Source organism: Micrasema longulum, unplaced genomic scaffold (assembly GCF_059751315.1).
Source record: "Micrasema longulum isolate JH-2025_06_02 unplaced genomic scaffold, ASM5975131v1 h1tg000109l, whole genome shotgun sequence".
NCBI lineage: Eukaryota > Metazoa > Arthropoda > Insecta > Trichoptera > Brachycentridae > Micrasema > Micrasema longulum.
The window spans coordinates 656,487-677,203 of record NW_028277315.1 but is presented as its reverse complement, the minus strand read 5'-3'; the positions used below and the strand labels follow the sequence as shown (position 1 = coordinate 677,203).

At 33.2% G+C, this 20,717-nt stretch overlaps 1 protein-coding gene across 1 annotated transcript in view; it reads right to left on the bottom strand.

The window, feature by feature from the left end:
- Mitf (transcription factor Mitf) overlaps positions 1-20,717 on the bottom strand; it is a 76,351-nt gene that overhangs the window by 6,841 nt on the left and 48,793 nt on the right. Inside the window, exons 5-12 of the mRNA XM_088237983.1 lie at positions 12,949-13,047; positions 11,245-11,391; positions 9,713-9,902; positions 7,606-7,762; positions 4,870-4,954; positions 3,606-3,725; positions 2,754-2,868; positions 1,839-1,957 (exon numbers count right to left, since the gene is read on the bottom strand). Coding sequence (XP_088094109.1) covers positions 1,839-1,957; positions 2,754-2,868; positions 3,606-3,725; positions 4,870-4,954; positions 7,606-7,762; positions 9,713-9,902; positions 11,245-11,391; positions 12,949-13,047 — 1,032 coding nt within the window. The remainder of the gene's footprint in view (positions 1-1,838; positions 1,958-2,753; positions 2,869-3,605; positions 3,726-4,869; positions 4,955-7,605; positions 7,763-9,712; positions 9,903-11,244; positions 11,392-12,948; positions 13,048-20,717) is intronic.

Below are 20,717 nucleotides of genomic sequence, written 5' to 3'. Positions count from 1 at the left end.
AGTGTCGTCACAGAGGTAAAAAAAAACAATATACAAAAAATAAATCATCAAACAGTGGAACAAAGTTTTGACAAATTTAATGAGTGGATATGTGTACCGTGGGGCACTAGACCCGTCGGTAGAAGATCGGTAGTGTCAGTATTTTTTTATTTTTTTTACAATAAACATAAGTGATGAAACAGAGTATTAAAAAATTAAGCTAATGAATTTTTGCTCCTATAATAAATAATGGACATTTATAATTTTTGTGTAACATAAGAAGAAAATGTAAAATATTCTGTAAAAGATTATATGGCATTCTTTTTTTATGGTAATTAAAAAAGGAAATAAAAAATATTAAAAAAAAAAACAACAATATTCCTTATTATTAAAGGGCAACAAAATAAATCATAGAAAAAAAGAGTTCATATCTTTAGTTTGAATCCAGGATAGAGCATGTTTTTTAAAAAAAGGAAAATTTTGAAAGTTTGGAATCAATGAAATATTATCAGTAAAAAAAGAATTAAACATTTTTGGGCCAATAAAATATGCATGTCTGTGCGAGCCTCGTTTTACAATGTGGTATTTTTATTAACACGCGGTTCCTTCTTTGACTTGATCTATTTTAATTGCTTGTAAATAAATATTGATTCTTAAATATATATTTTAAACATTGAAAACAATATATTTGTCTTAGGTCTAAAAGTTTAGCTTCTTGGAACAATTGGTAAGAGGGAAAAGTGCGATTTTTGTGAAGCATTATTTTTAATATAAATTTTTTAACAGATTCTAATGGTTTAATATGGTTGTTGTGAGTTCCCCCCGTCCAATTATTCCATAGGAAAGCGATGACTGTACAAGTGCATAATATACCATTTTAATCGTATTTAGCTGGGCGTAAATACTTAGTCGTTTGAACACATAGGTTAAATATCTTAGTTTATTAACAATTACTTCAAGATGATTAGTTCATTTAAGTTGACAGTCAATGATTACTCCCAGGTATTTTATGCACCTTTCAGACTTCATGTTTTCGCAGTTATTACATATGTCAAGATTACAATATTTATTATGAAACATTACATCAAGCGAAGAAGAAGGGGAACATGATTTTGAGTTGTAAAATGGAATAAACAGTGTTTTATTACAATTTAGCGAGAGAATATTTCGATCTAACCACCCCTTGATAATAGTTATACATATATTGGCTTTTTTGAAAGTATTAACCCAGGTATTACTTTATTGTAGTGTACAATTATTGCAGTATCATCTGCATAAGAAACTAATTTACCAGGGACAGCTATAGTACAAAGATCAAGGCGGCCTCCGTGGTGTAGTGGTCAAGACGCTTGACTCAAGCACGGAAGGTTCCGGGTTCGATTCCCGGTGAGAACACAAAAATTAAAAATATGATTTTTCTCAAGCCTGGTTTTTCTGTCATGTAATTCACCACTGTAATTGGGCCTCCTGGCCTGTTGTGGTGCAAAAAAAAATGAAATGAAATGAAAATGAAATGAAATTAATATATATAAAAAAACAACAAAGGGCCAAGAATCTATTGTATCTTCTTATTCGCTCGGGAGAATTTATCTTAAACTATGAAGTCGCAATGAAGATATGTCACTTTAGTTAGTACATATGTGTACCGTGGCGTACTCGTCTCCTTGGTAATTGGCCTATTTATCTTTGACCATACCGCCATGGTAAAGGTACGACGTCGTTAAATTCTCATTGTAATCGCGGCCCAGGGGTGTTGTTCTGAACGCGTATTTACGTGCTAAATACACGCTAATAGAGCGATCTCTTCGCGCGCCATGCCGTTCAGAATACCGGCCCGGGTATAAATGGTTTTGACATACCTTGGAAGGAGTGTCGAGGTAGCTGGCGGGGATGGCCGCCATCACTTCGTTGTTGACCGAGTCTAGCTGGAGGCAGCCCAAACTAGGAGCCGTATTGTAATTACTAAGGCGTAGTGAATCTGGAAAAAAAATTACATTGTTTAAAGAAAAAATAAAAATTATTTTTCTTTTATGTCGACAATATAATACGGCATTACAAGTATACACTGTCCGTGAATTGTTGCTACAAAACGGTGGCACCTGTCTAGTCATTCTTCCAGGCACCCTGGAGTTGATGATAGATAATAGTTCAGGGCAATCCCATTACGATCAACATAGGTGTAACGGAGAGTATTTATCTTTATGTTCCCAATGACTACCTTAGACATAGGCAGCTTAAGCTGTTTTATCTTCCTGCTCGCAGAACCAACCTGCCGATGGTAATGCCAGTAGGAAGAGAAATGTCTTTACTCAACCATATCTCTTCGGATATCGACATCTTTCATATTAGTGAAAAAAAGTTCAGAGAGGATAGCATTCTTTCTCTTTAATTGCTGGGTACTTTTATTTTACCATTTTTGTATATTTAAATTTTAGTATTAATTTTTTCATTTTATGTATGCATTGAAATATTTTGTAATGTACATAAACGTTTATAAAATAAAAAATTAAAATCGAAATCATATTATGAAAATGCTAATGATGTTATAATCCCTGTATACTTCTATCGAAGTTATTTGTTTCCTTCAAGTATATTGGTCCTTTGACAGATATATTACGAAAGCGTGCAGACGGGATTGAAAAAATAAGGTAATTTGTGACAGTTTCCAAAAATCAAGAGGTCTGTAATGTTTTCCGAAGATCATTAGATTTGTAAGGGTTTCCGAAGATCGGGAGATTTGTTAGGGTTTCCGGAGATCAGGAGAGCTCACTCACCCATGGCATCGTTGGCAGAGTTCCCGTGGCAATCTCTGGATGTGTGGAGGTTAGAGTCTACACTGTGCCGGAGAGGCTCCGACCTGGGCAGGTTTTGTAGCGAATTTGGAGTTGACTGAAAACAACGACAAGAAATTATAAAAAATGTGGCGAAATCGCCGCAACGGTACACTTATACTGAAAATACCAATGAGGAGAAAACGGAGTTCCAAAACTCATTGTACGAGGGTTTAATTGTAATAATTATTAAAACTGCAGCAGTGCACTAAAAGCAATGCATTAGTTAACAAATAGCCCTGCATTAGTAAACAAATAGCACTGCATTAGTACACCAAAAGCATTGCCTTAATACACTGATAGCGCTGCATTAGTACAGCACTGCATTAGTAAACAAATAGCACTGCATTAGTACACCAAAAGCATTGCCTTAATACACTGATAGCGCTGCATTAGTACAGCACTGCATTAGTAAACAAATAGCACTGCATTAGTACACCAAAAGCATTGCCTTAATAAACTGACAGCGCTGCATTAGTACAGCACTGCATTAGTAAACAAATGGCACTGCATTAGTACAAAAATGCAGAGTATTTCGATCAACTGTTTTAATAAGAAGGTAGGCAATCGGTCTTGTGTGTGGAATAGAAACAGATCCCAGACATGACAACTCTCAGGTAAAAGTCCTAAAAAAGAAAATCGAGTGGAGATAAGTCCAACTTGAAGCGTAGTGGTTGGCGCATTCCCCTACCATGCTTCAGGTACCGTGTTCGGTCTCTGGCAAGGTTGATGTGAAATATTGACCATTTAACACCTTACCTTGATTTTATCACACTAGATTTGATGGTAACTCACATTAGAATATGGTGGATGAGGACTATCTGGTGTGGCCTTGTTGTTAGAAGTCTCCTGTGATGGCTGCCATACGAAATCGCTAACTGGTAAACCGTGCAGGCGGGCTTGGCGTTCTAGTTCCTAAAGTTAACACAACATAAATATAATAAAAGTTTACATTTGAAGCACTAACTTTGTGGTTATTCATATAATAATAAAAACAACTTTATTTTTCACAACTTTTTTTCTTCTTCTACCGACCAGTTTAAAAGCCAAACAAGCATCTTTATCAAGGTACACTTAACAAATGAATTCTATGCTATTTTATTTTATCAGTATTATGCTGTGTATGGAACTAATAAATCAAGTTTTTTCGTCTTGTAAGAGTCATATGTGCGTTTTTTAAATTTATTTATTTATTTTACAGTAACAAACATTCGCCAATGATATAATTACATAAAAAAGATACGGTTTGAAGACAGACCAGCGAAGTTTCTAAATAAAAATCATACATATTAAATTGTGGCACAACAAAAGGGTGTGTTTGTGAGTATTCGTATGAGAGTAAGTGTTCAGGTGTGTGTAAGCGTAAGCATCATTAAATAGCAAGTGGGAGCGTATCGCAGCCAGAAAGAATGAGTCTTAATTTACAATATTTGAGTTTGTCCAAATGTTTGTAGACAAAAGACTGGATTTCACGCCCTCGGGAGTCATTAAGATTAACAAAAAACAACAGGGATAGAGAATACCTTAAATAAGGTAATATGGAAGTCTAGGCATTTACAGGGCTTATGACCTGTCGTTGGCTGGTTTAAGTAGCCACTTTACACACTGTGTAACATTCGCTATTTTTCCTATGTTTGAACATCCATATTTCATCATCATCATCATTCCCTTCCCGCACCTAATGGTGCATAGGGCAATGCATTGGTTCACTAACCGAGCGTATCTTGATTATTTTTTTACATAAAGGTAAGATGATCAGTCTGACGCTTCAGGTACCAGTCCAGGGACTATGAAATATTCCGGTGCGAAAACACCCTTGTAAATAAATATTTCATATCGACCATGCCGGGAATCGAACCCGAGACCTCTTGCATGGCAAGCAAATGCGCCGACCATTACACCACGAGACCGATGAAATTTTATTTTACTTGACAGTATTTTCTCGACACTTATTAATTTAAAATTGTAAAAAAAATAATGTGTTTCTCTATTGCTTAATATAAAAGTGACAAGTGGTAAAAGTTACGCAGAGTCATTTTATTTATTTATTTAAACTAACCTGTATTCGTAGTAATAGTTTTCTGTTGTGAACTTCAATTTGCCGTCTCCGATGCTCGCTTTGTTTTAATTTATTTACTTCTTCCCTAAAACAGAAAAATTATTTAAATAAATACTTGTTCAGTACTTGATACAACATATAAAATTAAATATCTTGGTGTATACATAGACCAAAAATTAAAATGGAAAGACCATATTATATTATATTATTATGCTCTTCAAAGAACTCAGAGTGCTGAATATTATTCAACAGTATATATTGAGAACGGCAGTGGTTACACACATAAATAGAGACATTTACCCAAGCGTCAACCACAACTATAATACAAGATACTCTAACAGGGATCTGATACTAAGTGAAGGGGTCACCATTGTTCTGGCATCGAGACAACACCATTATGTAGGCAAAAAGGTCCATAACCTTTTGCCAGAATCGTGTAAAGACGGGAGTGAGGTCAAGTTACGGAAGGTGTTGACCTCGCTCTTTCATGACATTGGTAGTAGGGAGTCAGAAAAGTTGATGCATGCCACGGATTGGAGATTCTTCTTGTCGTAAATAAAATATAAAAAATAAGGAATAATTTTTTAAAAAAATATTTATAGATGACAACCATGAAGTTTCGCATAAATAAATTGTCTATGTTTTTATGAATGTATGTATGTGTATGCGCATGGGTGTATGTATGTGTGTGTGTATGTACATGTGTATATATGTGTATATATACATATGTGTATATATATGTGTGTATATATGTGTATGTCTGTATGTATATATATCAAAATGTGTATACGAATAAGTTTATATTTTGTTTGTCTGTGCTCTATATTAATTTGTTAACTATTATAATATATCAAAATGTAATTGCCTAGCTTGGAACGGGGTATGTAACCCTTGTTAGAGCTGGGCAAAGTGAACATGGAATTGTATTTTGATAAAGAGTGTAAATAAATAAAATATTACAAATTAGAAAATGTATATACATATTTATTAGATTAAGGAATATTGAAAAAATCAATCATTTAAAAATAGCTTATTACTTAATTGTACAATCTTTGTTACAATATGGTATTGTAGTATGGGGTGGTGCATATGCCAATATATTAAACCCTCTTAAAATAGTACAAAGATTAATTATTAAAGTAATTTTAAAGAAACCCTCAACATTCAATACGGTAAGTCTATATAAAATATTTAAGGTTCATACTGTAGACACTCTTTATAAAATAAATTCTATTTTACGAATTTATAAAGAAGAAAAAATAAAAGAATTTGAGATGAATAAGTCACACAGATACCAACATAATATTTAAATTCCTAAATTCCATACAAGTCATGGTCAAAATAGCTTTATCTTCAAAGGTGTAAAAAATTATAATAATCTTCCCCATGAACAAAAAACTATTAAAAATAATATATCAATAAATAAATTTAAAGTTAATCAGGAGAAATTTTTTGAACATGTGTAAAAACAACATTAAATTTTAATTAGTATGAATGTATTATTGTTTTATGTTTTTTATTTATATATCCTATTTATTTATTTTTATTTTCTTTTATTCAGGAAACATACAGTACAGTTACAAAGTTTAATATTTTACACAATTAGACCTAATTCTAATGGACCAGTGAAGTTTCCATATTAAAAAGAAAACATAAATGAAAGTTGTTTAAAAATTAAAATTTAAGTGAAAAAAAGATATTTTATGTTTTTATTTTTCTTTCTCGTGTACTCGTATTTAAAATTATATAAACTCCTATAAATCAACAACTAAATCAGTGTAAGTCACTCTCGAAGCACAATAGTTAGTAGCTAAAGATTAAAAAATAGTGTACTTTTTATCGAAAAAAATTGCATGCGAGTGGAAAGGTCTGTACATAAAATCGTCATTTATGTAAAAAAGTACATTTAAAAAAAGCTAGATAACGCCTTTTTCAATCTAATGTGTAAAAAAGAAGTAAAGAGCACAAATGTTTTATTCATCGATCTACCAGGGTTGCATTCGAGGAGAATGCATTGACAACAAAATGGAAAGATTTTGTTTTTTGTGTAAAAAAAAAAATTGTTTTTGAATGTTTACAAACAGTATTTGTTTTTTATGGAACTCAATCAGATTCTTTCCTTAAATTCCTTATAATTTCTATCCATTTATTTATTTTTACTGGATTTTTGGTAATACTAAAATAATATTAAATTCAATACATTTTTAAAAATCGTATTCCCACATAAGTACACCCCTCTGTTGGTGAGAAGACCGGAGTTTGACGTTTGCAAAAAGAATGCCATATTTGAAAAATATTTATTTTATGTTTTGGAATTCAACCATAAACAAGTACCTACTTAAATTCAATATTTGAATATTAACAATTTTTAGTTATGGAATTTAATCACAAACAAGTACCTAGGTACCTACTTATCAATAAAAAGTATTTTTCCAAGGCAAGCCAACGTTCGGGCAGGACAACGTCTGTCAGGTCTGTTAGTTACTTATATATCATGTACTTATGAGTAGTCACAAATTAATGATTATTTTTTGTAGATTACCTATACAAACGTCACCGCTCGCCACTGCCATGAGCCCATATATTTAACCAAATATTATTCAGACAAGAAGCCACATTTTGTTTGAAGCACAATATGTCATTCCACGAAACTAATTCAGGAAAAAAAAACGACATTCATATCTCGAATGTTTCAATGTTTTTGACGCGTTCCTGTTAATAATAAAAAATATTTACCTAAGGCACTTAATGTAATCAACGCTGCTCTTCAAAATGGTTCCTTTGTTAGGTCGCACGTCCCGAATAACCTCGTAGAAAGGATCATTGGTTTTAGGGAGCAGCGTCCCTAACTCCTTGATTCTGTCATTTATGTTGAATCTACGTCTCCTCTCAACTAGAAACAGAAAATAACATTTTAATTATCATCATAGCGGAAAAGCATTCACGGGCGTTTCCGAGCGAGTAAAATAATTCATCAGGATTTGGCTCGCATCAATAAAGATTGCGGTTCTTTTACTTCATAAAACAAACAAATTGGACAGGGATATGGAAGTCTAAGCATTTACAGAAAATCCAGCCTGTCGAGAAATATTTGGACATACTCAGAATATTGTTGATTAAACTAACCGGTATAAGCAGTACAAAAATTGGATATTGGAAAAATTTAAAGATTGGTTCAGTCGGATGAATCGCATCCACATAATAAAGGTTTCAGCTCTTTTACTTCACAAAAGTCAATATATACGAGGGGCTTTCAATATATTCTCGGTATTGATATGAAGGAGTGCACCTATGAATGAATAGTTAATTACCTCGTTATATTGCACTCATTAGTGGTATAAGTACCGAGTTTCATAACAAACGGATCATTAGTCATTGGGTAGCTGTCCCCGAAACATAAGCAAGATGAGTCATTTCGCAAAGTTAAACAAACTGCCGTTGTAAAATTCCTCACCAAACAAGTAAAAAATCAGAAAACCATCCACAAAGAGATGTCAGAAGTTTACGGGGAGTCTGTTCCTTCATTACATGAGGGAGTGCGAATATTATCCATGGCTTTATCCCACTGAGTTCCTCCAGGGTATGCTCGGTTACAGCAGTTTGAAGACCAGAAGGAATGTGTATTTAACAACGCACTTCTTTTGATTGTCGCGCGGTGTTATTGACAATCCTGAAATTATGCGGAGCATTAGCTTTTATGTTCCGGATAATTACCTTAGACAGCGTCAGCATAGACTGATTCACCTGCCAATGGTTATGCCTGTTGGAAAGGCTATCTCTATGTTGAACAATATTACTTTGGACATTGACATTTTTCACGTCTCTGAGGGAGTTTTTCGTTACAAGATTCTCTTACTTTTTTATCATATTATTCTCTGGATATTACGTAAACTTATGTGTTTTTTTTATAGATACCTAATTTTACCTAATTATTTTAATTGTTTTTATATGTTTGAATTAAGATATTCCATTTTGTAATGTACATATAAATGAATAAATAAAATTGAAAATATCGACAGTTCAAAAGTGGTCAAGTGAAAAGAGAGAGCATATAAGGTAAGGCGACAAGCGATCCGGTCGGCCAATCGAGGCCAGTAATTAAGAAAATGTGGAGAAAATAGAAAATTTAATATTGGAGGATGCCAGAAGGAAGGTGAAAAGGATAGCCGAGATGACTAGCCTATCCATTGGTACCATCGTTTCTATTTTACATGTCGAAATTCAGAGCAAGATGGGTGCCGAGATTCCTAACGCCACTCCAAAAATCTCACCGCGTACAAAACTGCAAAGGGTTTTTGGAGCTCTGTGGTGAATATTCTAAAGAAATTATCGACAAAATTGTTACTGGGGATGAAACTTGGGTTCATCACTCTGATCCTGAGAGTAAGCGGGAGTCCGTGCAGGGGCACCGAAAAGGTGCAGAGCACCTAAAGAAGTTCGAGGTGACACAATCCGTAGGGAAGGTCATGGCTGCAGTTTTTTGGGATTACCGGGGAATTTTGCTGATAGATTACAAGAAAAAGGGCAAAATATCACTGGGAAATACTACTCCAGTATCCTTCATTAATTGAGGGAGGCGATCAAAGAGAAAAGGCAGGAGAAATTGGCCAGAGTTGCACAAGGCTCATGTTGCAAAGGCTGCAGTTTGTGAATGTGGTTTCGCAGAAATCAATCACCCACCGTATATACTACTGAAAACATTATAGAACAATATTCATGACTAAATTGCACCTTGATAAAGAAGCTTGTGTGGCTTCGAAACCGTTCGGTAATCAAATATGTATTAAGTGGTAGGAAACAAGGTGTTCTGTGAAAATGAGTATTATTCGGTATGAGGACATACTCATGTTATGATTGTCCTTCTTCTGCCTGTCTTTGGCCAGAGCGTGGACCTGGTCATCATGGATGGGAGGCTCCTGCTTCACCCTCGCCTCCAGGTCTGGGGAGTCTCCCTCCCCTGAAGACGGGATTCCGCAGCCCATACCCCCTCCACCGCTCTCCAGGGACAAGATGTCGTCCAGAAAGTCGTCCGTCTGGTAAGAAAAAATTAAGTGGTTTCATGATTCTTTTCAATTATTTTACAGTTTTTCAAATGTTATTTTTTTCACTTTCAGTGCTGTAGACAGCTTTTCCAACTAGCGGCTAAAATAAATTTTGAGCTTTGTGAGTGACCGTTCAAATTTAAATAGAACATCGTCGCAAATCTTGACGTCAAAAACATGTCACAATAAATACTACTACCATCACGCCATTTTCCCGTAGGGATGGGCAGAGAGAATGGATCACCACACACGTCTACCCTGGCATACATTCCTAGCTTCTTCCACATTCATACTTCTTGTCATATATGCCCTTCGGTTCTGTCTGCTTTAAAAAAACGTTAAATAAATGTAACGTTTTTAGGGGGTTATATTTTTAAACAATTTTATTTTAAAAGTTATGTATGAAAATATTTCTCCACAATACCCATATATTGATTTCAAAAACACAATTCATTTTTTAAAACCCATTTCACCTATTTTGATCGGTATTTGTAGAATGCGATATTTCTCTAGTATCTTGGAAAATAGGGTTTTTCTGTATAATTTTACTAAAAAGAAATGTAGATCATGTGAACTGCCGTCAGATTAATTAATCTAAATTTAAAACACGTAAAAATTGACATCCATCCTTTATACGCTGTGCCCCTCATATTTATTAGGTATCAAAAATAACCATTAAATAAATTAGCTTAAAACAAATAATTGTTGTTATTGAATGCATATTACAGTATTATATATAGTAAATTGATTTACATTGATCTGTGGTAAAAAGTTTTTCATAATTGATTTTTTATTGATTTATTCATCTACTCAGAGACAGTTAATTACACATTAATTGAGACATAAGTCTCAACTCCACGGGACTAAAAGTCCTGTGTGCGCAAATTGAGATCGTAAGTAGCTCTCTGGAAGCAATTCTAACAAACCAATCCACGTTTATTTTTCATATATTGTGATTATTTTATAACAAATTTACCACTGAAATTGGTAAACACGGTTGTAATCTAATAATAGACTTTAAAAAATAACTCTTCAATGATAAAATTAAAGAATAAAAAATATTTTTAGTTTACTTCAAAGCACTGAATTCACATTACTATGTTAGTAGTAGGTACATGGGTAAAATATGTGACTGCGTCTCTAATCTAAAACCTCACCGCACGCCCCTGATGTCTATGTATTAATATGTCAATGTTTTTCTTAGTTTGGAGCATTTACACGCGGTACTCTGGGAGTGAGAAGTGTTCTGTATGTTGTGTTTTTTTTTTTTTTTACATTTTGTTAAAGGCGTGAGACGTGAAAATTATAAATACACTCAAGTGATATTCATTACCTCTGAGTTGCTGGTGGTGACTGAACACATCTCTGGACTGAGGACTCCGGAACCGAGGTAGTCGGGGCTATGGGGAGGCTGCAGGTCGGGGGCAGACATGATGCTCCCCCCTCCAGCCCCCGGGACACTGAGGCGGTTGGTACATTCCTGTGAAGTAGATGGCTGATGTTCATATCTAGAGTTGATCCATTTTTTAGGTTTTTAAAAAAAAAAATAATCTACCCAAATATTATTTTGGTGGCCATTTTCAAAGAGCTGCAAATAACTCACTATTAGAAAATGGAAATCAAGTTAGGGTAGAGTGGCGTTCGAACCTCGGACCTCTGATCCGTGAGTCCGCAACACTAGCCACGGGACCACAACCCGATTCACATTATATCGGCGGCGGCCAAACGATCGATCGCGATCGACTTGTCGATCGTAGCGGGGTATGTCGATTGCGACAACGAAAAGAAAAAAATAACAAGGGTTTAAAAAGGCGAAAGCATTTAAAATCTAATAGCTTTAGCAGTTTTATTGAATGAGGAACTTCAGCCCTACGGGAAATTGGATACAAAAAATGTTTTCTTACGCGGGGTAAAAATTAGAGCATTGAATTGTACTGCAAAGTTTCTTGAAAATGTACAGAAAAAATAATAAAAAATACTTTGATAAAAACGCACTACTTTAAATGACGTCACTGGTTCATGTGAATCAACCTATGATCTGAGAGCTATGGAAGATTTCCGGTCTGCTTGTCGCTTCTGGACCAATAGGAAGAACTGAATGAGAATAAGCGGAAATGAACCTCTGACGTTACACGCGGAGTTATTTCAGAAATACAAAACTTTGAAAAATCGTAGCGCCGATAATACGATATATAAAAATTAAAAAAGAAAAATTTTGACTTAGTTTAACAGTCTATTAACAAATAAATTTTTTTAAAAAAAACACTGAACTTCCTCATTGATTAAACGCGAGCAGAAGGGGTGTTGAAAACACTTACTTTTGTCTACTTGACATTCCATTTTGAAGGCTTGTAACCAAATAAAATAATACATGAACCGTTGATAGTAAACAATTTCTTGTATAGCAGAAAATTAACACACCAAATTAGTACACCATTTTGTGAAAAGGACCTTAATTATATTGTAATGGTATTTGTTACAATCAATACAGGGTGTTCATTAAACCCTGTCACATCCGAAACCACGGTGATCAGCATGAACAAAAAGACATATTGGCGCATTGAAATAATTTTTTAGAACGAATATTTAAAAAAAAAATCTATGAAAAAAAGTAATTGGGAGAAACGAGGAGGGGGGAGTCTGATACTGCCACGCGCTCCCCTCACTTCTCCCCTGCAGAAGTAAGCAACTATTTGTTTTTTTTAATATTTAATTTTTTAATATTTTTTTTTGTTCTAAATATTTTTTAAAATATGCTAATATGTCTTCTTGCCCATGCTGATCATCGTGGTTTCGGATGTGACAGGGTTTAAAGAACACCCTGTATGGTGAAATGTTTCCGCAAACCAAGTTTTGTAAAATTTCCATCGAAAATAAACGTACAAATTGCATTTTAAAATAAAAAATGATAAAAGCGCCATCTATGAATATTCATATAGTTTCATATTTTCGTTTGAATCACCTTAATGCCACAAGTATAACAAATTTCGTCCTGGCTTAATTGAAAGATAATATAAGTAAATTGTTGCAAACATACCTGCCTTGGTTGAAAGGACTCGCTCAAGTATTGACGCACTTGATTCCTCTGCTTCTGGATGACATGATACCTGGTCGGATTTTCCAGAACGGTCCGGACCTAAAACCAAAATACATTTTGATTATTTTATTTTCTTTTGTACCGCAACAAGCCAATTACAGCGGTGAATTACAACACAGAATATCCACGCTTGAGAAAAATCACATTATTTTTTGTATTCTTACATTTATATATTTAACTAGCGGACCCGACAGACGTTATCCTACCCGAACGTAGGCAAAAGACTTTTCATTGATAAGTAGGTACCTAGGTACTCGTTTATGATTGAATTCCAAAACTAAAAATTATTAATATTCAAATAATGAATTTAAGCAGGTACCTAGGTACTAGTTAATGATTGAATTCCAAAACATAAAATAATTAATTTTTAAATATATGATTATTTTTGAAAATGTCAAACTCGGTTCTTCTCACCAACAGGGGTGCACTTTATTAATGAATGCGATTTTCAAAAACGTATTGAATGTCAGTTAATATTATTTTAGTATTACCAAAAATCCGATAAAAAGAAAAAAATGGGAAGAAATTATAAGGAATCTGATTGGGATCCATAAAAAGTGTATGTTGTTTGTAAACATTCAAATACAAACTTTTTTCAAACACGAAAAAACAACATTCTTTCTACATTTCGCTGAAAACCGCACGTACATCTGTTAAGCCGTTTATGAGAAGTTCAGTGACATCACACGTACAGAAGAATTTATTTATATATATATAAATATTTTTAATATACACGGCACGCAGTGTCTTTTACCTTACAAAGATACATATTTAAAAGAATATAAACACTTCAATACAATGTGAAAAACATAAAAATCAAATTGAAAAGTATTATGTAACACAAATACCATAACACAGTAGTTTCGTATAAAGAACATATTTATATATATATATATATATATATAATCAAACAATGTGTGCAAATAAAATTTTAAAAGGAAAATAATTTTAATATTTTTTTCTTTAAGAGGCAAGTATATTAAATACAAAAAAATATTTTCTGTCTCAAAAAAATAGTCATAATAATAACAATTAAAGCAATTTAAAAAATAAGTAGAAACGTAAATATGGTACAAAACAGTACCCATACAAAAATAAACATAGGAAGCACCGTAATCTAAAAAATGTAAATTACCGTTTACCATCTTTGAAATGATTAAATAGAGTTGATTTATATAAACTGTACTTTATGTTAATATTTTATTTAACGAGTATATATTTCAAATTAATGGTACATTTTCAAGCAAAAAAGCAAATTTAGAAAAAAAAAGAAATACAAAACTTTTTTTGCCTAAATTTTCAGAAAAAATGCGTCCTAGGTCCGAAAAATACGATAAGTTACGGAACTTAAGTTGAATAGAATACAATATATATCGATCAGTAATACTATTTCTCAAGATATATTTATTTATTCATATAAAGATACATATTACAAAAAAAATAATAACGTGTCCCTATCTTTATGAGGCTAAGAGCCCTGTGTTGAGTTGGGATACAACAAAATAGAAAGTGAAAGCATATTATTAAAGAATACTACAAATAAATAATACATAAACAAAAATTATAATTAATGTTATATAATATATCAATTAATGATTATATATATTACTAGCGGACCCGACAGACGTTGTCCTGCCCGAACGTCAGCTTGCCTACTATAAGCTTGGAAAAAGACTTTTCATTGATAGGTAGGTAGGTACCTAGGTAATTGTTTATGATTAATTTCCAAAACTAAAAATTGTTATTATTCAAATATTGGATTTAAGTAGGTACCTAGGTACTTGTTTATGGTTGAATTCCAAAACATAAAATAAATATTTTTTCAAATATGGCATTCTTTTTGCAAACATCAAACTCCGGTCTTTTCACCAACAAAGGAGTGGACTTATGTAAGAAAGCGATTTTTAAAAATGTATTGAATTTAATGTTATTTTAATATTACCAAAAATCCAGTAAAAATAAATAAATGGGTAGAAATTATAGGGTATTTGAGGAAAGGATCTGATTAAGTTTTAAAAAAAATAAATGCTTATAAAAGATACATAATATTGATAACAGTGACCGTGAAAACCTTCGCACCTACATATAAAACAAATGCTGTTCGTAAACATTAAAAAACGAACTTTTTTTATACACAAAAAGAACACATCTTTTTATTTTTTTTGTAAATGCATTCTCCTCGAATGCAACCCTGGTAGATCGATGAATAAACCATTTATGCTCCTAACTTTTTTTTACATATCCGATTGTAGATTTTAATATCTACGAACACGCATAGCGCAAAGATCTACATTTCTCTGAAAACCGCACGTAAATCTGTTCAGCCATTTAGGAGGTACGGTGACATCACACGTACAGAAGAATTATATATATATAAAGATGTATATTTTGTGTATGTATTGTCATCATTGTAGTTGGGCCTCCGGACTTGTAGTGTAATATTACAAAATAAAATAATTATATTATTAATATTTAAAGCATTAACTTTGTGGTCAAACATGTTACTAAATGTCATTAAATATTTGTAAATAACTACTTACTTTTAATTTTTCTCCCTCCATCCCCTCTACTTTTTATATTAATTCTCAAACAAGAGAATATTTTCATAATTTAATCAGTGCATGTTTGTCTTAATCAGCGCATGTGCTTATTAAAATGCATGTCGTGTTGGTTTTATATTTTTGTGCAACAACTATGGTGAAGGTGTATAGTGGGTTTTGCATGTCGGTTTGCATGTTGTTTCAATTGGTGTCCTGACGAAGAGACGGGTACGTCTCGAAACCGGTAGACATAGAAAAGTCGGTAAGTGGTTATTTACAAATATTTAATAACATTTAGTAAAATAATTATAATTTTAAAAATACACTGATGGCAGAAAAAGTAGCTTTCTGAGCATACAGAAATATATTAGTATTTGATTTATTCATTTATTGCCTATTTTGGGGACGAATAAATCGTTTTAAAAAAGGCAATGTTTAATAATCAGTAGAATTTCGATAAAATTCAGTAGATCGATAGATTTTTGCACTTTGATTTACAGTACAGTACACTCAGGTTTGAGAAAAATCACATTGAATTATTGTGTCCTAATCGGGAATCGAATCCGGACCCTACCGTGTGTGAGGCATGCGTCTTATTGCTTGCTACACCACGGAGGCCGCCGGGATATTTAATTTATTATATATGTAAATTTTATGTGGTTTTGGTAGTATTATTCTATATTCAGAGTGACTGATTATACTTTTTAATATTAAAAAAAAAAAAAAGAGTAAATTGTGCTTGTATGATTAGCACAAATATTTAGATTTCGGGGGCCATAAATAATAACTCACTATTAGAAAATGGGAACCAAGTTGTGGTAGAGTGTTAAGTCTAGCTTTTCCCTTATCCTGTGGCGATACAAAACATCAGATGCAATGCAATTTCACAGTGCCTGAGATCCTAATTAATCAACTAAGGCCCGAAGAGCCAATCACCTGAGGCCCGCAGGATCGATAAAGCGAGGCCCGAAGGGCCAAACTTCCTAGCACGTAACAGTAGACTGTTGCCTGCTAGTTATGTATTAAAATGTAATTGGATAGCTTTTGTGAATATGATAAAATGCATAAATAAATAATAAAAATAATGCTTGTCCACCATTTGGACATACAAAAAATTTCATTGGTTCTTGATTGTTCGATGGGCAGACATTTTTATTGGTCGCAAAAACTAGTGCAATAAATCGAGTAAAGAGCAGCTTGTTAATTACGAAATATCGCGGTACGAGGCCGCTGCAGCGCCTTGGTGCCACAACGATCAGTATTTATTTTTTTAAATGGCTAAAAAATAAGTAAATTTTCAATTTTACAACGGTCGCGATCGTACAAATCCACACGACACGGTAAAAATAATCTAAATAAATAAATCCGGCTCGAAGGACCACTTTAGAAGGGTTCCTTCGATCCGTTACATCGCTGTGGACTGAGTAATAAAAGGCGTTGATTCGCTGTAAGGATTTATCATTTTACATCATCATTTCCTTGTCCACATCCAGTTATGCATAGGGCACTGCATTGGCACTCCAATCGCAGCGTATCTAGATCATTTTGTTACATGGAAGGTAAGATATACAACAAATATAGAAAAATAAATGACCGACCGAAGTTTCAGTTTCGGTTTCGGGTAGCTCTGGTCAATAAAATGAGTTTCGGCCGCGGTTTCAAATTCAGACAAAACTTGGCCGAAAATTCGGCTCAGCCAAAAACTGCGGTCGGGATTTGCCATAACAACGATTCAAAAAGAGCCTAAAATATACAGATTTACTCATGAAATCAATGCTTTTTATTTTATTATATATTTTATTTAACACTTATTTTAATGAACTCGTAAGGTTCAACAATAAAAACGCTTAATTTTGGGCGTTTTGAAGTGACTTTTAATTTATTTAAGTAAGTTTCGGTTTCTGCCGAAAATAGGACAGAAGCCGAAATTCGGGTGTCAGTTTTGGCTAAAAACCTTTTTTCGGTCGGTCGCTTACTAAAATATGAGTTCCAGTTATGTTCAATTTGTTGTCAAATGGTCTTAGAAATGTCCCTACCAAGAGAAACAAGGGCAAAATAAGAGATTAGCCATTCGATTAGGAGTTTATATGTACATATTTGTAATTTTATTGTTTGGTATTTCTGTTTTGTATTTATTTTATCTCATAACTGAATGTTCATTTTGTTTAAAAATGTATTATATTTTTAAAAAAAATTCTCGCTAAGAAGCATATAAGAATAGTTAAGTTAGCAGTAATTAGTATTAGATAAATGTATAAATATATGTTTTCTTGTAAAGGATCCTTCACCGACAAGCCATAAGAATTGGCTTGGTGATTCTTGTAATTAACAATATATTTTTCATGACCACCTCGTAGTGTAGTGGTCAGCACATTTGCCTACAATGCAAGAGATCTCGGGTTCGATTCCCGACATGGAATATTTATTTAAAATTTTGGTTTTCAATATAATATTTCATAGTCCCTGGACTGGCACCTGAAGCGCGAGACTGATACCTTTACGTAACAAAAACGATTAAGATAAGCTGCGATTAGTGTACCAATACAGTACCCAATGCACCATGAGGTGCGGAAAGGGAAATGATGATGACTGATTGATAGTATATGCCTATTTTGTATTTAAATATGTTTTTTATTTAAAAAATAAACATATTTTTAACGTTCTCAATCTCTGTTATAATGTATTAGTTTTAATAATTCCTTAGGGGATTAAAAACAGTCCTTATCTACATAAAATTAAATTAAAGTGTTACTTATTTTTTTCAAAATTTAAGTACAAAGAATGAGTACTTTGGCGGACTTATTTCTAAGAGCAATATCTTCAAGAGTTAGTCAAAAATTTGTGCTACAAATCGAAAATGTATATCAAAACATGAAAAAAAACTTAAGTTATTAAGAATAACAGCTTTTTTAAAATGGGAAATGGGGTTTTGACATATCGAGGCTATACTGACAGAATGCATAAGTTAACAGTTTTTATATATTAAAAAAAAAAATATGGGTGCAAGACGTTGATTTTAAATTTTACGCTATACCAAGAATAAAAATTACTCTTTCAAAGCTTCTAAAAAAAAAAAAAAATTGTGGGAGAAATAGTGCGTTGAAAGAATAAAATAGCTTTGAAGGCGATTATCTTGGAATTTGTATTAATGACTTAATTAATTCTGTCAGTACAGCCACGATATTAATTCAAAAATATTGTCACTTGGTTGTAAATGAAGTGCACAAAACTGTATTATTCTTTAGCGTGGATTCGGAGAAATATAAACAATCATTATTAACTTAAAATCAACTTAAAAGAAGTAATTTGAACGTGTCAATTTTTTATGAGTACGGGGATAACATAAATATTATATTAGTAAGTGGTGCAAATTTGATACGTTTGGTTAATTTTGACACTGACCACTGTTCCACAAAGGCTGGTGGGGAAATACATACGGTATAAGGTGGTGCATCTCAATTAGCCTCTCCAAATTTGGCTGCGATTACCCAGTTTTTAAAACAATGAGAATTGTGACACAAAAATGACTTGGGGACTCTTAAAAGGAAACGCGGTCTGACTTTTCTTCATACAAACATATTCCTGTATTTTCTCCATGGAACAGTGAGTATTCTACACACTAATTTACCATTGGCTTGTCTGTATCGTTTTGTTTTTTGATAAATTGTTTCTTAAGCTAGAGTTTCCTAGGACAGCGGTGCCCGCATCTTAACGGCCGTAGTGAACGGTGATGCGGTGGACAGCCGTCGTAACGTCGACTTGAGAGTGGTCTCCTAGGAAAACGGTGTTAAATGGTGTTGATAACACCGTTTTCCTAGGAAACCACACTCTAGTCACCGTTACGACGGCTATCTACCGCATCACCGTTCACTACGGCCGTTAAAATACGGGCACCGCTGTCCTCGGAAACCCTAGCTTTATAGGAGCTGGGACCATCTAAAAAAACCCTTAAAGGTGCCCAGTTTTATCTGCCGTCATATCTACGGTAAAAATATAACTATTTTTGAAAAACGCCAAAGTTACCGACACAGAAATTTTAGTTCTCTTTAAGAAAATAATTGAAAAGAACAACATTGGTTCAGTTTTGAGGTGCGGAAAACGGGACAACAAAACGTCGACTTTATTAGATTTAATTCTTGTGTGGCTGTGATGTCACACTAGTCTACATACGATACAAGACTTGATTCTCTTATTTTTTTAAACTTTTTGTACATAATGTTAATTGTGCATTGGCGGGCTTATTGCCAAATAGCAATTTTTTCCAATCAACCGATAAAACAAAAGTTTTATTTTTATAATTCAAGTTACAAAACACATTCAATGGAAAATAAAAATTAAAAAGCTAAAGATACACAAAAATAGAAATATGTGTATATGTGTATAAATTATCTTAAATCAATACCATGATTCAATGGGAAAAGGAAAAAGAGGAAACAGAAAAGGAGGAGAGATTAAGGAAGAGAAGGAGAAACATCTCCATGTTTCTTCAGATGTGATTTAAACAGAGATACCGTATTTTTTTATTAAAATTATTTATTGACAATTCTTGATGGAATTCCATTGTAATGATGTAATAACTTATATTTACATATACGTTATTAATTAAAAAATACTTGGTACACTTCCACTTATTTATTTGACCAATTAGCGCTTTCCAGTCTGAAGATGCCCATTAGAGGGTGAAAGCGCTAATTGGTCAAATAAATAAATGGAAATGTACCAAGTGTTTTTAAATTAATAACTTATATGTAAATAAAAGTTATTACATCATCAGAGATACTGTAGTAACATCTTTGATGGTGGATGGGAGATGTTTCTACAGTCAAGCCGCAAGGACACTATATGAGTTAGAGAAGAAAGAGGAATTGTGGATGGGTATTACGAGAGTGCTTTAACAATTAGAACGAAGAGGTAAACCATGAACTGATAAGCGTTGACATTTTTCACGGATGTATATAGAAAAAGGAGGTAAATTATAAAGTTGTATTTTTGTAATCTTCAAATGGACATTTTCACACCGGATTTTAAAAGTAAATATGTTGGATTTTAATACAAAAAAATATTTATCCTTGCTACGCGAACAATGAAAGTGACGCCAATACAGCAATAAACTTGTGTAAGAGAGAGCACGAAGATAGAACTCTTAACAAGGAAGATAGAGACGCCGTT